The sequence below is a fragment of the Kogia breviceps genome, chromosome 18 (genome assembly GCF_026419965.1).
Source record: "Kogia breviceps isolate mKogBre1 chromosome 18, mKogBre1 haplotype 1, whole genome shotgun sequence".
Taxonomy (NCBI): domain Eukaryota; kingdom Metazoa; phylum Chordata; class Mammalia; order Artiodactyla; family Physeteridae; genus Kogia; species Kogia breviceps.
Window position 1 is genome coordinate 9,828,623 of NC_081327.1, and position 19,298 is coordinate 9,847,920.

The following is a 19,298-nucleotide window of genomic DNA, read 5'->3' on the forward strand; positions in this document are numbered from 1 at the left end:
ACACACTTGTTCATGTCCTCATTCATATTCTGCTAGATTTTTTCCTTTGTCCTATGTATAAGATTCTTTATTCCGGATTTTGTCCTTTTTTGGAATCCCTTTGGTAAATACTTTTGCCCCAGGTTGCTCTTTTTTCTAGTAATACCATGTAAGGTATCTTTTGCCACAGAGGAATTTAAAGATTTTATACGACTGTGCTAACTGCTGTCTTTGTGTGCCTGGAGCGCTGAGCATCTCAGAGTACCTGTGGCGGTACTCAGGTAGAGAGATGCAGAAAGAGAAGAGATGCAACCCAGGAAAGGGGTGGGGGAGAAGCAGCGCCACCTACTGACTGTGGAAATCATCACTCAAAAGGCCCTCCAGACAACAACACTACAAGACACAGGTCTCAAATGAACTCTGTTTATCTTTCACTTAAGCAGACTGCTTAGCATTCCCTACCCTTGGTTTCCTGTGTCAACGAGCAGGTGTCTCGTATTTCAAGTGTTTAAGAAGAAAATGAGACAAAATCTCCTCATGCAGCTGCTCTAAAGAGTAAATGCAGAAACAGAACACAAATTACTGGCAAATCTAGTATCACTGGATATTTCAAGCTAAGGTTGCATACTACTTTGGTCAAACTGGTTAACACATAAAAGAACAAAAAAGGACCAATAAATAAAATATACACAAGCCATGACTCAGGCCTGAGGAAGATAGAATCCAGCTCTTCCTGTGTGAAAACCTCCAAATATGTTTGTGCAAAGCAAGTTAGGGCTGCGCCATGCTTGTATTTGGATATTCTACCTAGAAAACGGCCAACATGACACATATCAAATGTACTCTTTCTATACTGAGCTCACAGTACAGTAAGGAGAAAAAACTGACAGAATGTTTTCAGAACTGATTTGGGGGGGGGGGAGGTTTAATGTAGGAAAGCTGTCACTGCAGGGTTGCTTAGAACAGTCAAATTCCTAAACCATCTAAATGGCTACAAGTGGGAAGCAGTTATAAATAAAAGGGTACAAAAAAATAAATAAATGAAAACGTACATCAATTCAATGACAAATATGTTTATCCATTAAAAAAATGAACGTTATCTAATATTAAAGGAAAGAAGTTACAATTTAAAATTAAATGTACACCATAAATACAAAAGAGTTATGAATGCACATGAGAAAAAGAGTAAGAGAAAATAAAAACAGCTTGTTTGTCAGGAGGGAAGTAGTGAAATGAAAGAGTTGTTCATTTCTAGTCATTTTTCTACTCTATGAAATAAATAATAATAACACAAAATAAACAATAAAAACAAATGCAATGAAAACTCAAAGGGACAACTTAAGAGCTGGGAGGAGAACAGGCAGGCCCTCCCATGTCTCTTGTTCTGCTTGAGTCATCCCAAGACAAACACGCAACAGTCTGAGTAATGATATGGAACTTTAAAAGTGAGAAAGGCGGGCCCTACTCACCTTGAACATGGTCATTTTTCCTCCTGTGTCTGGGGATGGGCACAGTCTTGAGTTACACAGATCCTAGGAGGTCAGAACTGCACCTAGCAGAGTGTCTGGGAAGGCAGAAAAAAGACATGAAAGAGTGACCTGGGTCACCAGTCACCCATGCAGATGCTTCTTGTGAATGAGCATGTGAATGTTCACAGGAGCATTATTCATAATAACCTAAATCTGGGAACAACCAAAATGTTGGCCTATGCATGAAAGAACAAATTGTGGCATATCCATACAATGGAATATTATGCACCAATGAAAAGGAATGAAGTCCTGATTATGCTACAATGTGGATGAATCCTTGTAAATGTGTGGGAAAGCAAAAGAATACTGACACAAAAGTCTACATATTGTATGATTCCATTTATATGAAATGTCCAGAATAGGCAAATCTATGAAGACAGAAAGTAGGTTAGTGGTAGCCTGGGTATCTGGGGAGAGAATGGGAGCTAACTAAGGAATCCAACTGTGGAAATGAAAATGTTCCAAATTATTATGGCAATGGTTGCATCACTCAGCAAAGTTACTAAAAATCATTGATTTGTAAATCTCAAGTGGGTGAATTCTATGATATGTACAATATACCTCAAGCTGGTAAAAATAAATGTTTATTAATCTACATGTCATTTAGAATACTAATTTATGGATCCTGAGCCCATACTAATATTTATATTTAAATGAATAAATAAATAAGTGGGAGAGAAGAAGCTTCTCTTTATAGTAGAATGCCCACTAATAAATGTATCTCCCCATAAGAGAGCTTTATTAATTCCGAAAAACAAGAGTAATTTTACAATGGAGAAATCTGACAGACATTATCTTAGCCTAGTAAACAAAGTTGAATTTACCAATACAGGGACAAATTGATATCCTTTGGCTCCTGCTATGTTGCAGTGACGAGGACACTTCACCACTTCTGTGGAATCCCTGCCAACAATGCGTAATCTGAAGCTAAACATGGACTATATCAGATGAACCTCAAATGGTCCTCTAAAATAACTTGCCTCTATACTTCCTAAAAGCATCAAGGACAAAAAAGACAAAGGCTGTGGAATCATTCCATATCAAAGAAGAACATCATGAAAAGTATGAGAAAAATTTTGTAAGATGTTTATAAACAAATATACACCTTAAGGCAAGGCATAAAATTGGACTTTTAAAAAAGTCCATGAGCTTTACTATTGCTTTTTAAATTGAGGTATAATTGGCTTATAATATTAACTTCAGGTGTACAACATAATCATTCTAGTTTTGTATATGTTGTGAAATTATTACCACAATAAATCTAGTCAACATACATCAACATACATAATTACAAATTTATGTTTTGTGTATGATGAGAAATTTTAGGATCTTCTCTTCTAGAAACTTTCAAATGAGCAATACAGTATTATTAACTAGAGTCATAATGATGTACATTATATTTCTGTGATTTATTTACTCTATAATTGCAAGTTTGAACCTTTTAACCACTTTCATCCATTTCACCCACCCCCGCCACACCCTGTCTCTGGCAACCACCAATCTGTTCTCTGTATCTGTGAGCTGGGTATAAAATTGGACTTTGAACTGGGAAAACCAGTTATGAAGACTTCCAATGAAAAACAGAACAAAATACAGGATGTGGATTATATAACAGTATGTTACCTAATATGCTATCGGGCATTATCTACTGTTACCTGTTAACTATGATTAGAAATAACTTAATAGATATCTAATATATAAACACTATTCTCTAGTATAATACCTAGTATAGGGGCTTCCCTGGTGGCGCAGTGGTTTAAGAATCCACCTGCCAATGCAGGGGACACGGGTTTGAGCCCTGGTCCGGGAAGATCTCACATGCCATGGAGCAACTTAGCCCGTGTGCCACAACTACTGAGCCTGCACTCCAGAGCCTGCGAGCTACAACTACTGAACCCGCGTGCCTAGAGCCCATGCTCTGCAACAAGAGAAGCCACTGCAGTGAGAAGCCCGCGCACCGCAATGAAGAGTAGCCCCCGCTTAACGCAACTAAAGAAAGCCCACCTACAGCAACAAAGACCCAACACAGCCAAAAATAAATAAATAAAATTTAAAAATATATCTAGTATAATAGTCTAATATTACCAAGTATGAGATGCTAAAATCCTATAGATAGCCTTTCCTAAATCCCTCTTACCAAGACACCTCCTGATTACTCATGGTACATGGGCTTCCTTCATGCAGAAAGCTAAGATGAGCTGTCACTGAATACAGGTACATTCCTGACGGAGGAACAGAGTAGATAGGCAAAATGTAAACAACTGATGAATTTACGTAAAAAGTATAGGAGAGTTCCTTATACTATTTTTGCAACTTTGCTATAGGTTTAAAATTATATAAAAATAAAACTTTCTTGGGCTTCCCTGGTGGCGCAGTGGTTGAGAGTCCGCCTGCCGATGCAGGGGACACGGGTTCGTGCCCCAGTCCAGGAAGACCCCACATGCCGCGGAGCGGCTGGGCCCGTGAGCCATGGCCTCTGAGCCTGCGCGTCCGGAGCCTGTGCTCCACAACGGGAGAGGCCCCAGCAGTGAGAGGCCCGCGTACCGCAAAAAAAAAAAAAAAAAAAAAACTTTCTTAAAAATCAGGAAACAGTCACAGGAATAACAATAATAATGAAAATAGTAAGACTGATCATTAAATTACATGGAAGTTCATTAGTTTATTCTTCCTTGTCAGTGTTTGGAAATCTCCACAGTTAAAACACATAAGGGAAAAATCACTGAGAAAGGTAGGATAAAATAAAACCTGTTAAATGTTTATAAACAAATACACAAAAAGAATCACTAAACAGAAATGCATTAGAAGCTTAACTGTTGCTATCTTTACACCTGGATTAATAAGTAATTAAAAAATTTTTTTCTCTCAAATTTCTTTACTTTCTGAATGTTCCACAATGATACAGTTCTATGAGAATAAAAAATATTATTTGTAACAAGTGAAACAAAAGAGTTGACGATATTTTTTAAAACTCATAGAAAAGTCCAAGCCCATTTTATTTGATTTTGAGGTCCTTCATAATCAAGTCCTGACTTGATTCCACCTAGTTCCTAAAGCTTAAGGAGAATTACATCCAAAAGATTATGAACTCAAGCTCTGGACTCAGACTGCCTGAATTCCAACCCCAGCTCATCCTCTTACTTGGTGGGTGACTATGGGCAAATAACTTTCAGCTCCCTGGGTCTCAATCTCATTTTTCAGAACAGGAAAAAAGCAATATTTCTTCACGGAGCCATGGTGTGACATAAAGTATTTATTTATGTAAAGCCCTCATCACTTAAGTTAACAGTTAAGGATTAATTACTATCAATAGTCATGACCAATTACACATCCTACACATTCTCTGACTGATGTGAAGATCATTGTAAAACAAAACTGTCAAGTCCCACTCACGTGGAGCTTTGCTATCAGTAGCTCAGGAGTCACTCCCTCTACCTCCGTGTGGTCCTTTTTGAGAAATCACGCTGGAGAAAGAAAGAATGCTATGAAGTGCCACGATTGAGTCCCCGTCCCCGATAAAAGTTAAAGCTTCCCCTCCCTCCGAGCAATCTAGAAGCAATCCCGAGCAATCTGGAACCTTCCCCTCCAAAAAAGTCGAAGGGGTCCGGGATTATCCAGCGTCACGCAGAGACAGAGAGAAGGGCAAGGGTCATTGAAGCTGGATTTCTGACCCTAAACCGAGGACCTGACCGCTCCTCGAGAAATTAACGCCAAGGAGAGATCACCATTCACTACGTTCCAGGAACTAAGACTTCTATCTGTACCACCTTTTTCAATTCCCAAAACAATTCTACTAGGAAGGTCCTAATATTTTAAAGAAAAGCAAAAGGAGGCACAGGGAGATTAACGCCCCACGCGAGGAAGTGGAAGCGCGCGTGGAAGGTGTAGGGAGGCGGACTGGGCGAGGTGAGAGCCGCGGAAACTCCCAATCCAGGGGATACGCGAGCGGAGCCAGTCCCCTCTTGGGGTTTCAAGAACGCCCAAACGCACAGAGGCTCCGCCGAGGAGCACGCACACGGCCGCCCTGGCCCCTCCGCACCTGCGTTCTCCGCCGAGGATTCTTTTCCCCTAAATCGATTGCCAGGTGGTTGCGCGTCCCAAGCAGAGACCCAGGAAGTTCGCAAGAGCCAACGAGACGCGGAACAGACGCACGGGCCCACAGAAAACACACCTACAACCCACCCACTCCGGGAACGGAAGTGCCTACGAATTCACCGGGCTTCTGGACTACACTTCCCAGAATTCGTCAGATCCGCCTTCCTGAACGGAAGTGCAAGCGACTACCCAGAGTGCCTGGACTACATCTCCCAGAATGCCGAGGAAAACAGTCCAGAGTCTCACTTTCCAGGAAGACTACGGGAAGCTCCTTGACTACGGTTCCCAAAATGCCAGAGAGAAAAGAATCCCGCCGAGTCCCGACTTCCGGAGTGGTAAGGCGGATTCCTACATTACGTTACCTCGAGTCCTCCAGCGAAAATGTTCCATAGACACGACTTTCTGAAGTCGAAATGCCTCCAATTATGGCAGGAATATTGTTGGAAAGGGAACAAGTGAGGACATGCAATCTTCAAGAAATTAACAGGGTGGGGGACTTCCTTGGCCGTCCAGTGGCTAGGACTGGACGTTCCCACCCCAGGGCCTTGACAAGGGTTTGATCCCTGTTTGGGAACTAAGATCCCGCATGCCGCAGGGCGCAGCCAAAATTTTTTTTTTTTTAATAAAAAAGAAAGAAGTTAAGGGGAGATGACTGTTTAGGGAACACTAGGTGACTGAAAGTAGTTTAATTTGAATATAATCTGACAATATGAGGCCAAAACTGAAAGGTCAAAGAATAGGTGAGGTAGAATGATTTGGGAGGGACCAGGAGGAGCGAAGAAGGTCCCAGACCCTGTGGTACCACTGGTTTGGCAGGAAAAACAACTTCAGAGGGCCAAAGTGGAAGCTTGTCCTCATGGAAAAGTGCTCTTCCCTCATTTAAACTTTTCAATGAAGTTATGATCCCTACTTCGGAGGTGAAAACACCAAATTTCAGAGACGTTAAGAAACTGTCTGCGGGCTTCCCTGGTGGCGCAGTGGTTGAGAGTCCGCCTGCCGATGCAGGGGACACAGGTTCGTGCCCCGGTCCGGGAAGATCCCACATGCTGCGGAGCAGCTGGGCCCGTGAGCCGTGGCCGCTGAGCCTGCGCGTCCGGAGCCTGTGCTCTGCAACGGGAGAGGCCACAACAGTGAGAGGCCCGCATACCGTAAATAAATAAATTAATTAATTAAAAAAAAAAAAAAAGAAACTGTCTGCTATCTCAAAGCAAGCATAATGAAGGCTGAAGAGCTTGGCATTGGAGTCATTCTGACTCCCAAAGCCAAAATGCCAGAGCACCAAGGAGGATTCTATTGATGAAGGAGGATGTTTTATATTGAGTTTTTTCCTTTATATTTTCTGGTTAAAATATCTTTATTATAGTTAGAAATTTAAAAACACGTATGTTGGGACTTCCCTGGTGGCGCAGTGGTTAAGAATCCGCCTGCCAATGCAGGGGACACAGGTCTGAGCCCTGGTCCCGGAAGACCCCACACGCTACGGAGCAACTAAGCCCGTGCACCACAACTACTGAAGCCGCTGCACCTAGAGCCCGGACTCCACAACAAGAAAGCCACCGCAATGAGGAGCCTATGCAACAAAATGAAGAGGACCCCCCGCTCGATGCAACTAGGGAAAGCCCGCGCACAGCAACAAAGACCCAACATAGCCAAAAATAAATAAAATAAAATTTAAAAAAATAAAAATAAACACGTTATTGGAAGCCAATTAAAAATAGTATAAATCAAAATGGGGGAGAGGGGGATGCACCTAGACTCCTTCCCCTTGAAGATAACCAGTTTTTTTCCTCTCCAAAAACATGTCAATACATATGCCTATCAACATACATCTTCGTTTTTTTAAATGAAATCTTCTGTATCTATTTTTCTAAACTCAGTATAAGCTAGTCATTTTCTAATGTCAGGCACTGAAAATCTAACTCCTTCCAAACGATGGCTGTATAATGGTGCGTTGAATGTAACGAGAACTAAAAACAAAATACTCCTGACATCTGGAAGCTGGCATGGCACTCACAGGCCAATAGTATTCTCCTTTGGGACAGAAATCACAGACTACCATCCTCAAATGAGGTTTCTCTGAGATCACGGTAAAGTGAGACAAAAGAAGTCCCCTTCATAATTTTTAGACAGACAAAAACAAGGTCACTGTACCACCCACACAATGCCAAACATCCTCCTCTTGGCTAAAATAGTGATGGTATTTCTTTACCACTTAAGCTTTATCTTTGTTCTAGTCTGCTCTCCTCAAATAGAATAGTTATTGAGATACTAAATCTTAAAATTGCTCCTGCTTTCTGGCAGCATCCAATCTGGAGTGAACCCTGCATCCCTAGGCCCTCTCCCAAAACACTTAAATGAAGCCCAAATCCTGCAATAGATTTTTTTCTGACATCCTCTTACCCTTGTGGCACCTCATGGTTCCCCATGGTGGGTGTAATCTCTCACCACAACGAATAAACCCAATTTATCAAGCCAATGCTGTGTTCCTGGATGAATTAAATAAGCATTTTGGCACAATCCCTGATGAGTACTAGATTTGCCATTATATAGGAAGCTGCAATGAACACAGTTTTATGTTGTTCTAGGAAAGATACTCAGGTAGAGGAGAGATGCAGGAAGATGCCACAGGAAGGGAGTTATTTATCCTTATCTTTGAGATGGATAGTCTTTACCTCAATGGTTAAAGCAGATGTGCTGTGTGTGTTTGACACACCATGAGTCAGGCTGCTTTGGCTCACACAAAGTTCAGGCCGAACCATGTATAAGGTAAAATGAGTGCCCCATACCTCGATATGTGAACATTTTCTCCATCAAGACTTTTATTCATACCATCCCATTTAATTCTCAAACCACTATATTAGGAAGGTAGTGTTAAAAAAGAAAGAACAGGCCCGGTACTTCCCTGGTGGTCCAGTGGTTAAGACTCCGTGCTTCCACTGCAAGGGGTAAGGGTTTGATGTCTGGTGGGGGGAACTAAGATCCCGCATGCCCAGAGGCGGCAAAAAAAAAAAAAAAAAAAGGCCGGCCCCAAATGGAGTCATTTGCTACACCCCTCCCCTTGACAACAAACCAAGACTTAACTGCAGTTTCCACCTTACATAGAAATATAATGTTAATCAACCAGGCTGGTATTTTATGGCCAACACTAACGAGGTAATCTATTACAAAGCCCATTTCCATCCCCCAAAGAGGAAATCTTCACGATAAAACCCTTGCCATTCCCTTCCCCACAAAAAGAGATCCTGACCTAAAAATAATTCTTTCTTTTCTTTTACTAATAATTCCTTTGCCCTACTCTTCTGCCAAAAAAAAAAAACCTTTCCATTTTGTACAACCCTTCTATTTACTAGATGGGATGCTGCCCAATTCACCAACTGTTGCATAAAACCAATGAGATCTTCAAATTTACACAGCTGAATTTTGTTCGATTTTGCCTTTTTTGTTTTGTTTTTGGCCCCGCCATGCGGCTTGTGGGATCTTACCCTCGCCCAGCAGGGACTGAACCCCGGCGCTCGACAGTGAAAGCGCGGAGTCCTAACCACTGGACCTTCGGAGTATTCCCTGAATTTTGTTTTTTAAGAGTAGTAATGCCATCCCAATTTTACAAGAAACCATCAGAGACAGAAATTTAAGTAATTCATCCAATGCTCTACTGCGAGAAATGACAGAGCAGGGTATTAGGTGCACGGCCTAGGGGATGGGTCCTCAAGGAGAGAGCCCTGGAGACCCTCCAACCAGGCCAGGAACGATCCCATCCACCGCACCAAACGCAGAGGACTCCGCCCAAAGGAACCACCGCCCACGCCCCAGCCCTCAAACCATTGCTCTCTGAAGCAGTTCTTTCCCCCAAAATTGATGGCTGGGTTGGACAGGTTCCCAGGGAAATTCCCACGGGTCGCAAAACGCGGAAGCAACTCACCAGCGCGAGGGAAGAGAGGGAGACTACCTGACCGCCCAGAGCGAGAGGGCCTGAAACCCCGCCCCGAGGCTGCGCTTGGGGATACACTTCCCACAATTCCCCTGTCCCAGCGGCGCCTGTGCGGAAGCGTCCGAGTCTGTACGGAACTTGTAGACTACACTTCCCAGAAAGCCAGAGGAGAACACAGCCCGAGTTCCCACCCTCTTCCGCCGGAAGTACTTGAGCCACTTCGGAGCTGTTGGACTACAGTTCCCACAAATCCCTTGGGGACAAAGTTCCTATTGCCGAGTTCCTGGGCAGTAAGGTGGTTTCCTACTGGGGCTAGTGTTACCTTCACCTGAATCCGTGAGCGAAAACTATTGTATGTTGTTTAAATTGCTGTTCGTTTTGTCTCTGTTAGAACATCAAACCTAGATAATATATCATTGGAAAGTTTAGTTCTAACTTCATTGGTGAACTTCAGATCCTCTGAAGAATGCACAAGATGAAGGCTCAAGAAGCTGCGCATTTGGAGATCTACATAGCAGAACTGTTGATAAAATATTTTAATTTAAAACTGTATTACAAGGAGTTCCCTGGTGGGCTAGTGGTTCGAATTCTGGCCTTTCACTCCTGTGGCTGGGGTTCAGTCCCTGGTTGAGGAACAGAGATCTCGCAAGCGATGCGGCACAGCAAAAACAAAACAAAACAGAAAAACTGTATTACAACCTTCATGGGCCCAAGAGAGGTAGAGTAATTTGATTGATTCTTTATTGTGTCTCCTACATGAGTCTGAGTCACCCAAAATCAGTGAGCTCCATTCTGGCAGCACACTATCAGGCCATGGCCTGCTACATTTGGTTGCAACAATTAATTTACAATAGTATTTTTTAAATCTATTGACAAAAATGTCACGGAAAAGATCATTTCAATTTGAATGGGGGCCACCCCAACAGCAGGCCCATGTAAAAAAAACATCCAACAAGCGATGCCACATCTGCTGGTGACCCCTTTACGGTGAAAGTCCTAGCAACAGTCTTGTGCCCCTTGGAGTCTTTGGACCACACATGATAGCCAACAACTCCCTATGTGTTTCAGATACAAACTACCCTCAGCGGCTTAGGATTTCTCTTAAAAGACAAATCTTAGTGCTGATTGGGCCCTAGTTGAGAAAAAAGCCATCATAGGCCCTGAGCCCATGACCCTTAAGTGCAACTGCCTATTTTACCATAGGTTATGGAAACAACACCCCACAGGCTTGGAACAGGCAGTGAAGCCTCCTTATTATATGGAAATGGTATCTACAGGATACAGCTTGAAACCTCAGGCATATCCGAACTACAGGCGAATGTGGCTTTTCCCACCCTCTGTCCTTTGCCCAAGTCCACAAACCCAGGAGAGATTGCCCCCTCCTGGCCCCATTGGCCATCTGTGGGGCCTCTTGGGATAAACCAAGTCCCAGTGGAAAGGGAGTCCATTTATTTCAGACAGCAGCACCACATCATTCGTGATGGAGCCCAATGGAGAGTTACCACTTTCCATCCCACGACTGGGACATCCCAAATAAAGGATGACAAAATCCACAGAGCTAATTGTAGTCACTTTGACATTGGAGGACACCATCAAAGAATTATGTCATTTTTTTCATATTTTTACAGACTCCTAGACTGTTTGATTCAGTTGATGGGTTCAAAATAGATCTCACAATTCAGGCTTATCCCCTATGACAGGGCCTTCCACATTGGCAATATATTACCTCTCAGACCTCATGTATTACAATGAAAATTTCCCATCTCAGCTCCTACCATGACTCCCAGAGGTGGCTCATTTAAATGTCATATCTGTCCAATTTGCTCCCATTTCTCAAATAAACTCAAGTATTACCCTCATCTTGGGTCCCAGACGCTTATATTTGGGGCCAAAATTCATGGCATCTCCATGTCACTGGCCCTAACCCAAACCCTACCCTCCCAACGTGATTATTGGTGGCACAGCCCATGAAGGTCTATACCAAAGGGTGAATGACCCTTCTCTCACCATCAAATTGATTCTATTGGGCCATTGTGCCAACGTGCTGACACAGATCATTTTGTCCTCACAATGACTGATACGTATACAGGTCTACTCTTGGCTTACCCTTTCCAGGGTGATAACCTCACCACTATAGCCCTCATTAGAACTTGGTTTCCTCTGGGTCCTCAGATATCATGGACTCTGATCAGGATACACACCTAAGTGCTCATTCAGTTCAGGCACATACCTTACAAGAAAGCAACACTTGCAACTTTCATTTGTCCTATCATCTACAGATAAACAATGATCTACTGAAGGATGCCCTATTAAAATTACAAAATGGATAATGGCTTCCAAATGGCTCTTTTGCACACCGCCTTATTTACCCTGAACTTTCAACCTGTAGGTCCCAAGACACTGTTAAAATGCAATTAAGGGACCCATCCCCTCCTCTCCACTGCAAATGAGAAGCCTGCCCACCGCAATGAAGACCCAATACAGCGAAAAATAAATAAATAAAATAAAGTTACAAAAAAAAAAGAGTAGAAAGGCGGGGCTGGTGGAACTGTTAAATGTCTTGATTGTGGTGATGTAATATGATAGTAAGCATTTGCCAAAACACAGAATGATCCACCAGTCAATTTTACTGTATATAAATTATTCCTTAACAATAAAAGAACATGAGCATATAGGATCTTCATAGATGCCTTTTATCTCACTGAAGAATTTTTATCATGGATACTGAGTTCTGTCAATTGCCTTCTGTGAACCTAGGATGATCATATGTTTGATGAAAAGAATCCAGACATAAAGAGTACATACCGAACACACAGGAAGCTCAAGAACAGACAGGCCTAATTAATACATGGTATAGAAATCATAATACTTGTTGCCCCTGGAGGTGGGAATGTCAAGAATAGTACACAAGGAAACTTTCTGGTTTAATAGAAATATGGTATATATTGATCTTGGTAATGATTACACAAGTAGATACATTTGTCAAAATTCAAGAAGCTGTAAACTTATTTATGCATGTGGCTGCAATGCGAATCACATCTCCATAAAGAACTGTTAACATAGAAAAGTGTTGGCCACAACCTGGTGAACTGACTTCTGGACCCACTAATGGGTTACAACCTTGAGCTTGATAAGCACTAGTTCACAGGACCTGCAGGGTTGGGGAAATAAGCCCAAGTGTCTTATTTAATCCTCCAAGCCTTGGAGAATTCCTCCTTCTACAATTTTATAGAAATTTTTAGAGAGGAACTGAAAGAAAATTTCAAAAGTGACTGTTCTCCCTTTTACTCATTTAACATTACTGGACACCTGCAGTGTGTTAGGCACTGAAAAGGGCAGAGTGGACTTGGCTGTCAACAAAGTCCCAGCCCTCTGAGAGCTTCTATTCTGGTGGAAGAGATTTGGGCATTTCTGTCTTAGTACTTTTGGTTACCTTCAGCTCAGACTCATCCTTCTTAAGCCTCTCTTCTCTGTCATATCTGCTAAATGTCAAGGTTCTGAATGAAGTTCTTATGTCTCCACTGTTATGAGGCTTCTCTGCCATGTGGTCGCCCAGCCACACAGACATGTCGAGCTCTGACAGAAATACTGTTTTATCAAACAGATGTTTTGTCTTCTATGGCAGGACTATTTCAGCACCCATTTGAGGTATTAAACCATGTAATTTTATAGAGCTTCTTTGCTGTACGTATTCTCTGATGAAGGACAGTCCTTGTCACCCTCATCACCAGCATGGACTCGCTGATGAATTATAAGACTTGAGCTCCAACTGAAGCCTTTCCCACACTCCTCACATTTGTATGGTTTTTCCCCAGTGTGGACTCTCTGATGGGCTTGAAGGTAAGAGCTCCAACTGAAGACCTTACCACATTCCTCACACTTGTATGGTTTCTCTCCAGTGTGGACTCTCTGGTGGGCTTGAAGGTATGATCTCTGTCTGAAGCGCTTACTGCACACATCGCATCGGTATGGTTTCTCTCCTGTGTGGACTCCACGGTGAGCCAGAAAATTTGAGGCCCGACAGAAGCCCTTCCCACACTCCTCACACTGGTAGGGTTTCTCTCCAGTGTGACACCTCTGATGGGCCTGAAGCTGTGAGCCCACACTGAAGCCTTTCCCACACTCTGCACACTGGTATGGTTTCTCTCCAGTATGGACTCTTTGATGCACTTGAAGGCTTGAGAACTGACTGAAGGCCTTTCCGCATTTCTCACATTTATAGGGTTTCTCTCCCGTGTGGATTCGACAATGAACGTTAAGATCTGAACTCCGGCTGAAGCCCTTCCCACATGTACCACATTTGTATGGTTTTTCTCCAGTGTGGCCTCTTTGATGGGCCAGAAGATTTGAGGCCTGACTGAAACCTTTCCCACACTCCTCGCACTTATAGGGTTTTTCTCCTGTATGGACTCTAAAATGAATGTTAAAATCTGAGCTACGACTAAAGCCCTTTCCACATGCATCACACTGATATGGTTTCTCACCACTATGGCCTCTCTGATGGTCCAGAAGATTTGAGGCCCGACAGAAGCCCTTGCCACACTCCTCACATTTGTATGGTTTCTCTCCCGTGTGGCTTATCTGATGGGCTTGGAGGTGGGAACCCACACTGAAGCCTTTCCCACACTCCTCACACTTAAAGGGTTTCTCGCCTGTGTGGATTCTACAGTGGATGTTCAGGTGTGAGCTGTAACTAAAGCCCTTGCCACATGCCTCACATTTGTAGGGTTTCTCCCCAGTGTGGATTCGCTGATGAGCCTGTAGGCGCGAACGCCAACTGAAGCCTTTCCCACACTCTTCACATTTATAAGGTTTCTTTCCCATGTGGGCTCTCTGATGGATGTGAAGATAGGAGCGCTGACTGAAGCCCAGTCCACACTCCTCACATTTATAGGGTTTCTCCAACGTGTGGGCTATGGGAGGAGCTTGACAATGTGAGCTTTTCCCGACGTTCCTCCCACACTCCTCAAATCTGTGTGGATCCTCTCCAGTGGGGACCCTCTGATGATGACGAAGATATGACCTCTGACTGAAACCCTTACACGACATTTCATATTTGTTCAATCTTGTTCTACTGTGGACTCTCTGATGGGCTTGAAGACTTGAAAGCCGACGGAAGGTGTTTTCACATTTTTCACACTTGTAGGGCTTCTCTCCTACATGGGCTGTCTGGTTCATTTGAAGGTGAGAGTCCTGTATGAAACCTTTCTCACACTCCACCCCTTTGTAGGGTTTTTCTCCAGTGTGGTCTCTGCGGTGAACTTGAAGATGTGAAGTCTGATTGAAGTCTTTACCAAACTCCTCATCTTTATTGAGTGTGCCACCTTGTTTTTCCATCTGAGAGCCAGTTCCTTGACTATTTCCCATGGAATCTTGACACCCAGTTAATTCCTTTGTAAGCTGTTGCCAGATTTGTGAGCAGAAAAGCTCTTCATGTGGCAGATACCTTGATCCAACTTCTTGAAGAGTCTCCATGCCATTTAGATTCTTGCCTCCTAAATGGATAAAGAGAATTTAGAGATGGGGCATGTGAATGCTTTGCTCAGAGATGTCAAGGTTATAAACTTAGGCCCACACCCTAAGGCTTTACTGAACCTTGAAAAGCTTCCGTTTTTCTTTAACATCATGTATCATGTTCTCTGATTTACATGCCTCCAGACACCAAGAGGTGGCCCACCAGGCTGTCATTCACTACACATTAGTGGAATCCATCTAGAATCATAGTAAGTTTCATAGGTGAGATATAAATTAGAAATCTGATGGCTACAGAGCAAGAAAAATACCTCCTAGGGAATGTTTACAAAGACAAAGCTGTACCTTACTCAAAGCCTTATCTTCTTTGCTGTAGCAGGTGGCTAATGAACAGCTTCCACATAATTCTGCCTACTGCATGCACATCTGACCAAAATGATCAAAATATCTAGTAAGACCCTTAGACAGATTATCAGAGGATGTCCCCAGGCAATGTTGAAAAACCTCTGCTTTATTTCAATGGAAGTTTACTCCAAAGGAAGGAGACTTTGAGGCAATGAATAAGTTGGAAAGATACATGTCTGGGAGAAATACCTTATCACCTAAGGCCCTAAAGTTCAGAGTATAAGCAGAGAGTGGTTCTTTGCCTCCTGCTGGGAAATATCCTTACAAATGGGCTGTAAACTTTACTTTCCCTGGCCACATAGCCAGGTCTTCCCAACACTGAAAGGGTTAGCTGGAAAAAAAATCAAAGTCAAGTTTTGGAATTAGTATGTTACTGTAATAACATACATTATTCTAAAACCTCATAACAGTAAAGTTCCTACAGCCACCAGGGGTTAAAAAAAAAAAAAAAAGAGTGAAAAATTAGGTTATCTTTTACAACAGAGCAAGAACTCGCGAGGAAATAAATCGGGCATAATACAGAGTCTCGAAATCAACATTGGACCGGAAGAGTTAAGTTCTCCTTGGAACTCTATTCCACTGATTAGCCATATAGCTTGCTACTAACTTCTTTTCAGGTGTCTTTTCAAATAACACCTTATCAGTGAGGCCTCTTTTACCATACAATATCATATAGTAAATTCTCCCTATCCATTCTACACACCTGGCAATCTCCATTTGCCTTACCCTGTTTTGTTTTTACACAGCACATATTCCTATCCGACATATGACATACGTCCTTGATCTTTTTCATTTTATGTCGTCTCCCACTTGAATGCGATACCCATGAGGACAAGCATTTTGTATTATTCACTGGTTTATCACCACTCCCAGAACCCTGTCAAATACAGTCAGTGTTCAATAAGGACATGTTGAATGGATAAATAAATTCCAGTTTGACATCTCTGTGAAAGTTAGAGCCATGTTACAAAAGTAAAAGAGCTTTTTCAAGTAAGTTACCCATAACAGGAAAGAAAGTGGAAACAGCCATATTGTTGGGAAGCTGAAAGACTTCACTAGATGCAGGGCTAACCTACGTGGATGTTGTGTTGCTGATGAGAAAATCATGATGATCACAAAATCAGGGAATTCCCTGGTGGTCCAGTGGTTAGGACACCACAATCTCACTGCCAAGGGCCCAGGCTCGATCCCTGATCGGGGAACTAAGATCTCACAAGCCACACAGTGTGGCAAAAAAACCACAAAAAACCTAGGGTATAAAAATGGCCATGGGGCCTATGGATTGCCTGCTTCTGAAAGTTTTATACTTTCTGTATGTGTAAAATTTTTCCTTTTTCAAGTATGAGTCAATATTTAAACCACTCCCCCCACCCCATGGCCAAGGGAAAAAGTTGGTTTTGAAACCAGACTATAAAACTGATGGGCATATGGGATATCATAAGCCACTTTCAATGATGGGATTTTATTCTGAATGAGTAAGAAGCTACAAGAGGTTCTGAGCAGAGAAATGACAAGATCTGAATTTAAAAGAGTCAGTCTGAGTGGAGAATTAACTGTGAATGAGCAAAGCAGAAGAGAGAGCATTACAAAGACTGAGGCAGTAATCCACAGTCTAGGTGCTGACTTGGACCAGAGTCACAGCTGTGGAGGCAACAAGAAGCAGGACAGACTCAGGGTCACACGGCTCTCACCTGAGGAGTGACGGCTCAGGGTTGCTATCTTTATCATCCAAAGCTTTTCTTCTCTCTTTAACTGGGATATTACATCTGGTGTGAACGATTGATGCCCTGCAAAACAGGCAAGGAAAAACATTTAAAATCAATATGTTAGAGGCCCAAATTAAGAAAAATTGTGGTTCCCACTGCACTGTCTTCAGGACATCAAAATCAGTGTTTTCCAAACTTTTAATTATGACCCATGGGAGGAAATACATTTTACGCAAAAACCCAGGATAGGTAGACATAAGCATAAACTATGGGAAAACATTATTTTCATTGCACCCTTTTCACCATTTCTCACACTATTCTTGGCAACGGGCCACAGTTTTTACTGCAACGTGCAGTTATTGCCAAGGGCTCTGATATCTTCTACCCGATTTTATTTCGATTCCTTAAAGAGTGTCATGACCTACTGATTAGAGACGACCACAATTTGAAAAGCCAGAAAACATACAGCAGTCATGCGGTCAATTAACAGTTCGTTTACAAACACACTTTGGCCTGGGGAGAAAGACTAGAAAGCGCCATCTCTGTGTCTCATGCTGATTAGAAAACTGGAAACCAGTTCAAGAGCTCCAAAGCCCTGCCCATTCAAGGACATGTAAATAAATACCACAGGGGCTGATGCGATGTTTAGTCCCAGAGTGCCCTTCCTCACCCACTGAGACCAGGTTCTGGAAGTTCTCCAGCATCACTTCCTGGTACAGCTTCTTCTGGGCAGAGTCCAGCAGCCTCAGCTCCTCCTCCGTGAAGACCACGGCCACATCCTTGAAGGTCACCGCCTCCTAAGACATCAAACACACTCCACCTGAACCTTGCAATGCAGGTCCCTTGGAGAAAGGGCAGCACTGAGGAAAGTGGGGACGATGTGTACCAAGTGGTTCCAGATTCTGAGAGACCAGAGTCAATTTTACCATAACATAAACATTCCCCATAACGCATTTATGTTTTAGATTTTCTTCTTTTCACAAAAAACGAGGAGAAGAAGAACTTTTTACATAGATTTTTGCTTCCCATCCAATTATTTTCTTAGGATAAGTTCCAAAGAGTGAAAACTGCAATGTCAAACAATAGGCAGCTTCAAAATAATTATGTACAACAGCAGATTTTCTTTTCAACTTTTCCCCTATTTTATCCTCCTCCCAGAGTATATAAGTATCCCTGATTCTCTAAACCATACACATTGAATATAACCATACTTTTAAATCCTAGGCAATTTTATCAGTAAAAAACAACTTATTTGGATTATCTATACTTATTTGATAATTAATAAGCTCATATTTTCACATATTTACTAGCCATCTTCATTTTTTTCTTCAGAACCTTGCCTGTTAATGTTCTTTGTTCATACTCCAATTGGGGTTTTATCTTAGGATTCTGTAAAATTCCTATTAGAGATTTTAAACTTTTTTTTTTTTAGGGTGTGTATTATAAATATTTTCACCCACATTCTGCTATTGTTCTTGTACAGCTTTGGGTACAGCATGCTTTCTCATCCTTGGCACTCCTGACATTTGAGGACAGATGACTCTTTGTTGGGGGTGGGGCAGGAGGCTGCTGAGTTCACTGTAGGATGTTTAGCAGCATCCCTGGCTTCTACACACTAGATATCAGTAGCACTCCCAAGCTGTGACACTAAAAATGTTTCCAGATGTTACCTGAGGGTAAGATCACCCATAATTAAGAATCACTCGTATACAGCATTGTTTTAATCTTTCGTACAAAGACTGTGTTCAGTGCCAGAGCCCTGCACATCCAGTGCCCTACATGAGCAACAGAGGTCATGGAGAAGAAGGGACCACCAAGAGTGATCTGTGGTAGGGACAGTATCATCTATGGAGTCTTCCACCCACCAGGACAACTAGGCACCCCACAGAATAGGCCAAGTCCCAGGTGGAGAATTCTTTTCCCTTATCTCACTCTCTTTATCCAAGTAAAACTCCTAGGAGTCTTTTTTGGATCCGTTGGATCTTTGGTTTCCTATGTGAACTTGAGCAATTTTCTGAAATTCTACAATCCTGTTTGTCATTAAAATGCAGAGGAGACCAAGTTCGGCCTCATAAGGTTGGTCTGAGACTAAATGCAGTTAAGAAATGAAAAGTCTCTGTGCAGGTCCTTTTGGACTTTTAAAATTAAGTACATTAGTACTTTGAAAAAATTCATTAATATGTGAAT

General features: G+C 42.4%; 1 protein-coding gene across 1 annotated transcript in view; it reads right to left on the minus strand.

Moving 5' to 3' along the window:
• The window catches only part of LOC131744726 (zinc finger protein 721-like), a 54,753-nt gene that overhangs the window by 9,300 nt on the left and 26,155 nt on the right, over positions 1–19,298 (minus strand). Inside the window, exons 7-10 of the mRNA XM_067019656.1 lie at positions 17,782–17,908; positions 17,097–17,192; positions 13,204–15,023; positions 1,449–1,511 (exon numbers count right to left, since the gene is read on the minus strand). Of these exons, the coding sequence (XP_066875757.1) occupies positions 1,449–1,511; positions 13,204–15,023; positions 17,097–17,192; positions 17,782–17,908 (2,106 nt within the window). The remainder of the gene's footprint in view (positions 1–1,448; positions 1,512–13,203; positions 15,024–17,096; positions 17,193–17,781; positions 17,909–19,298) is intronic.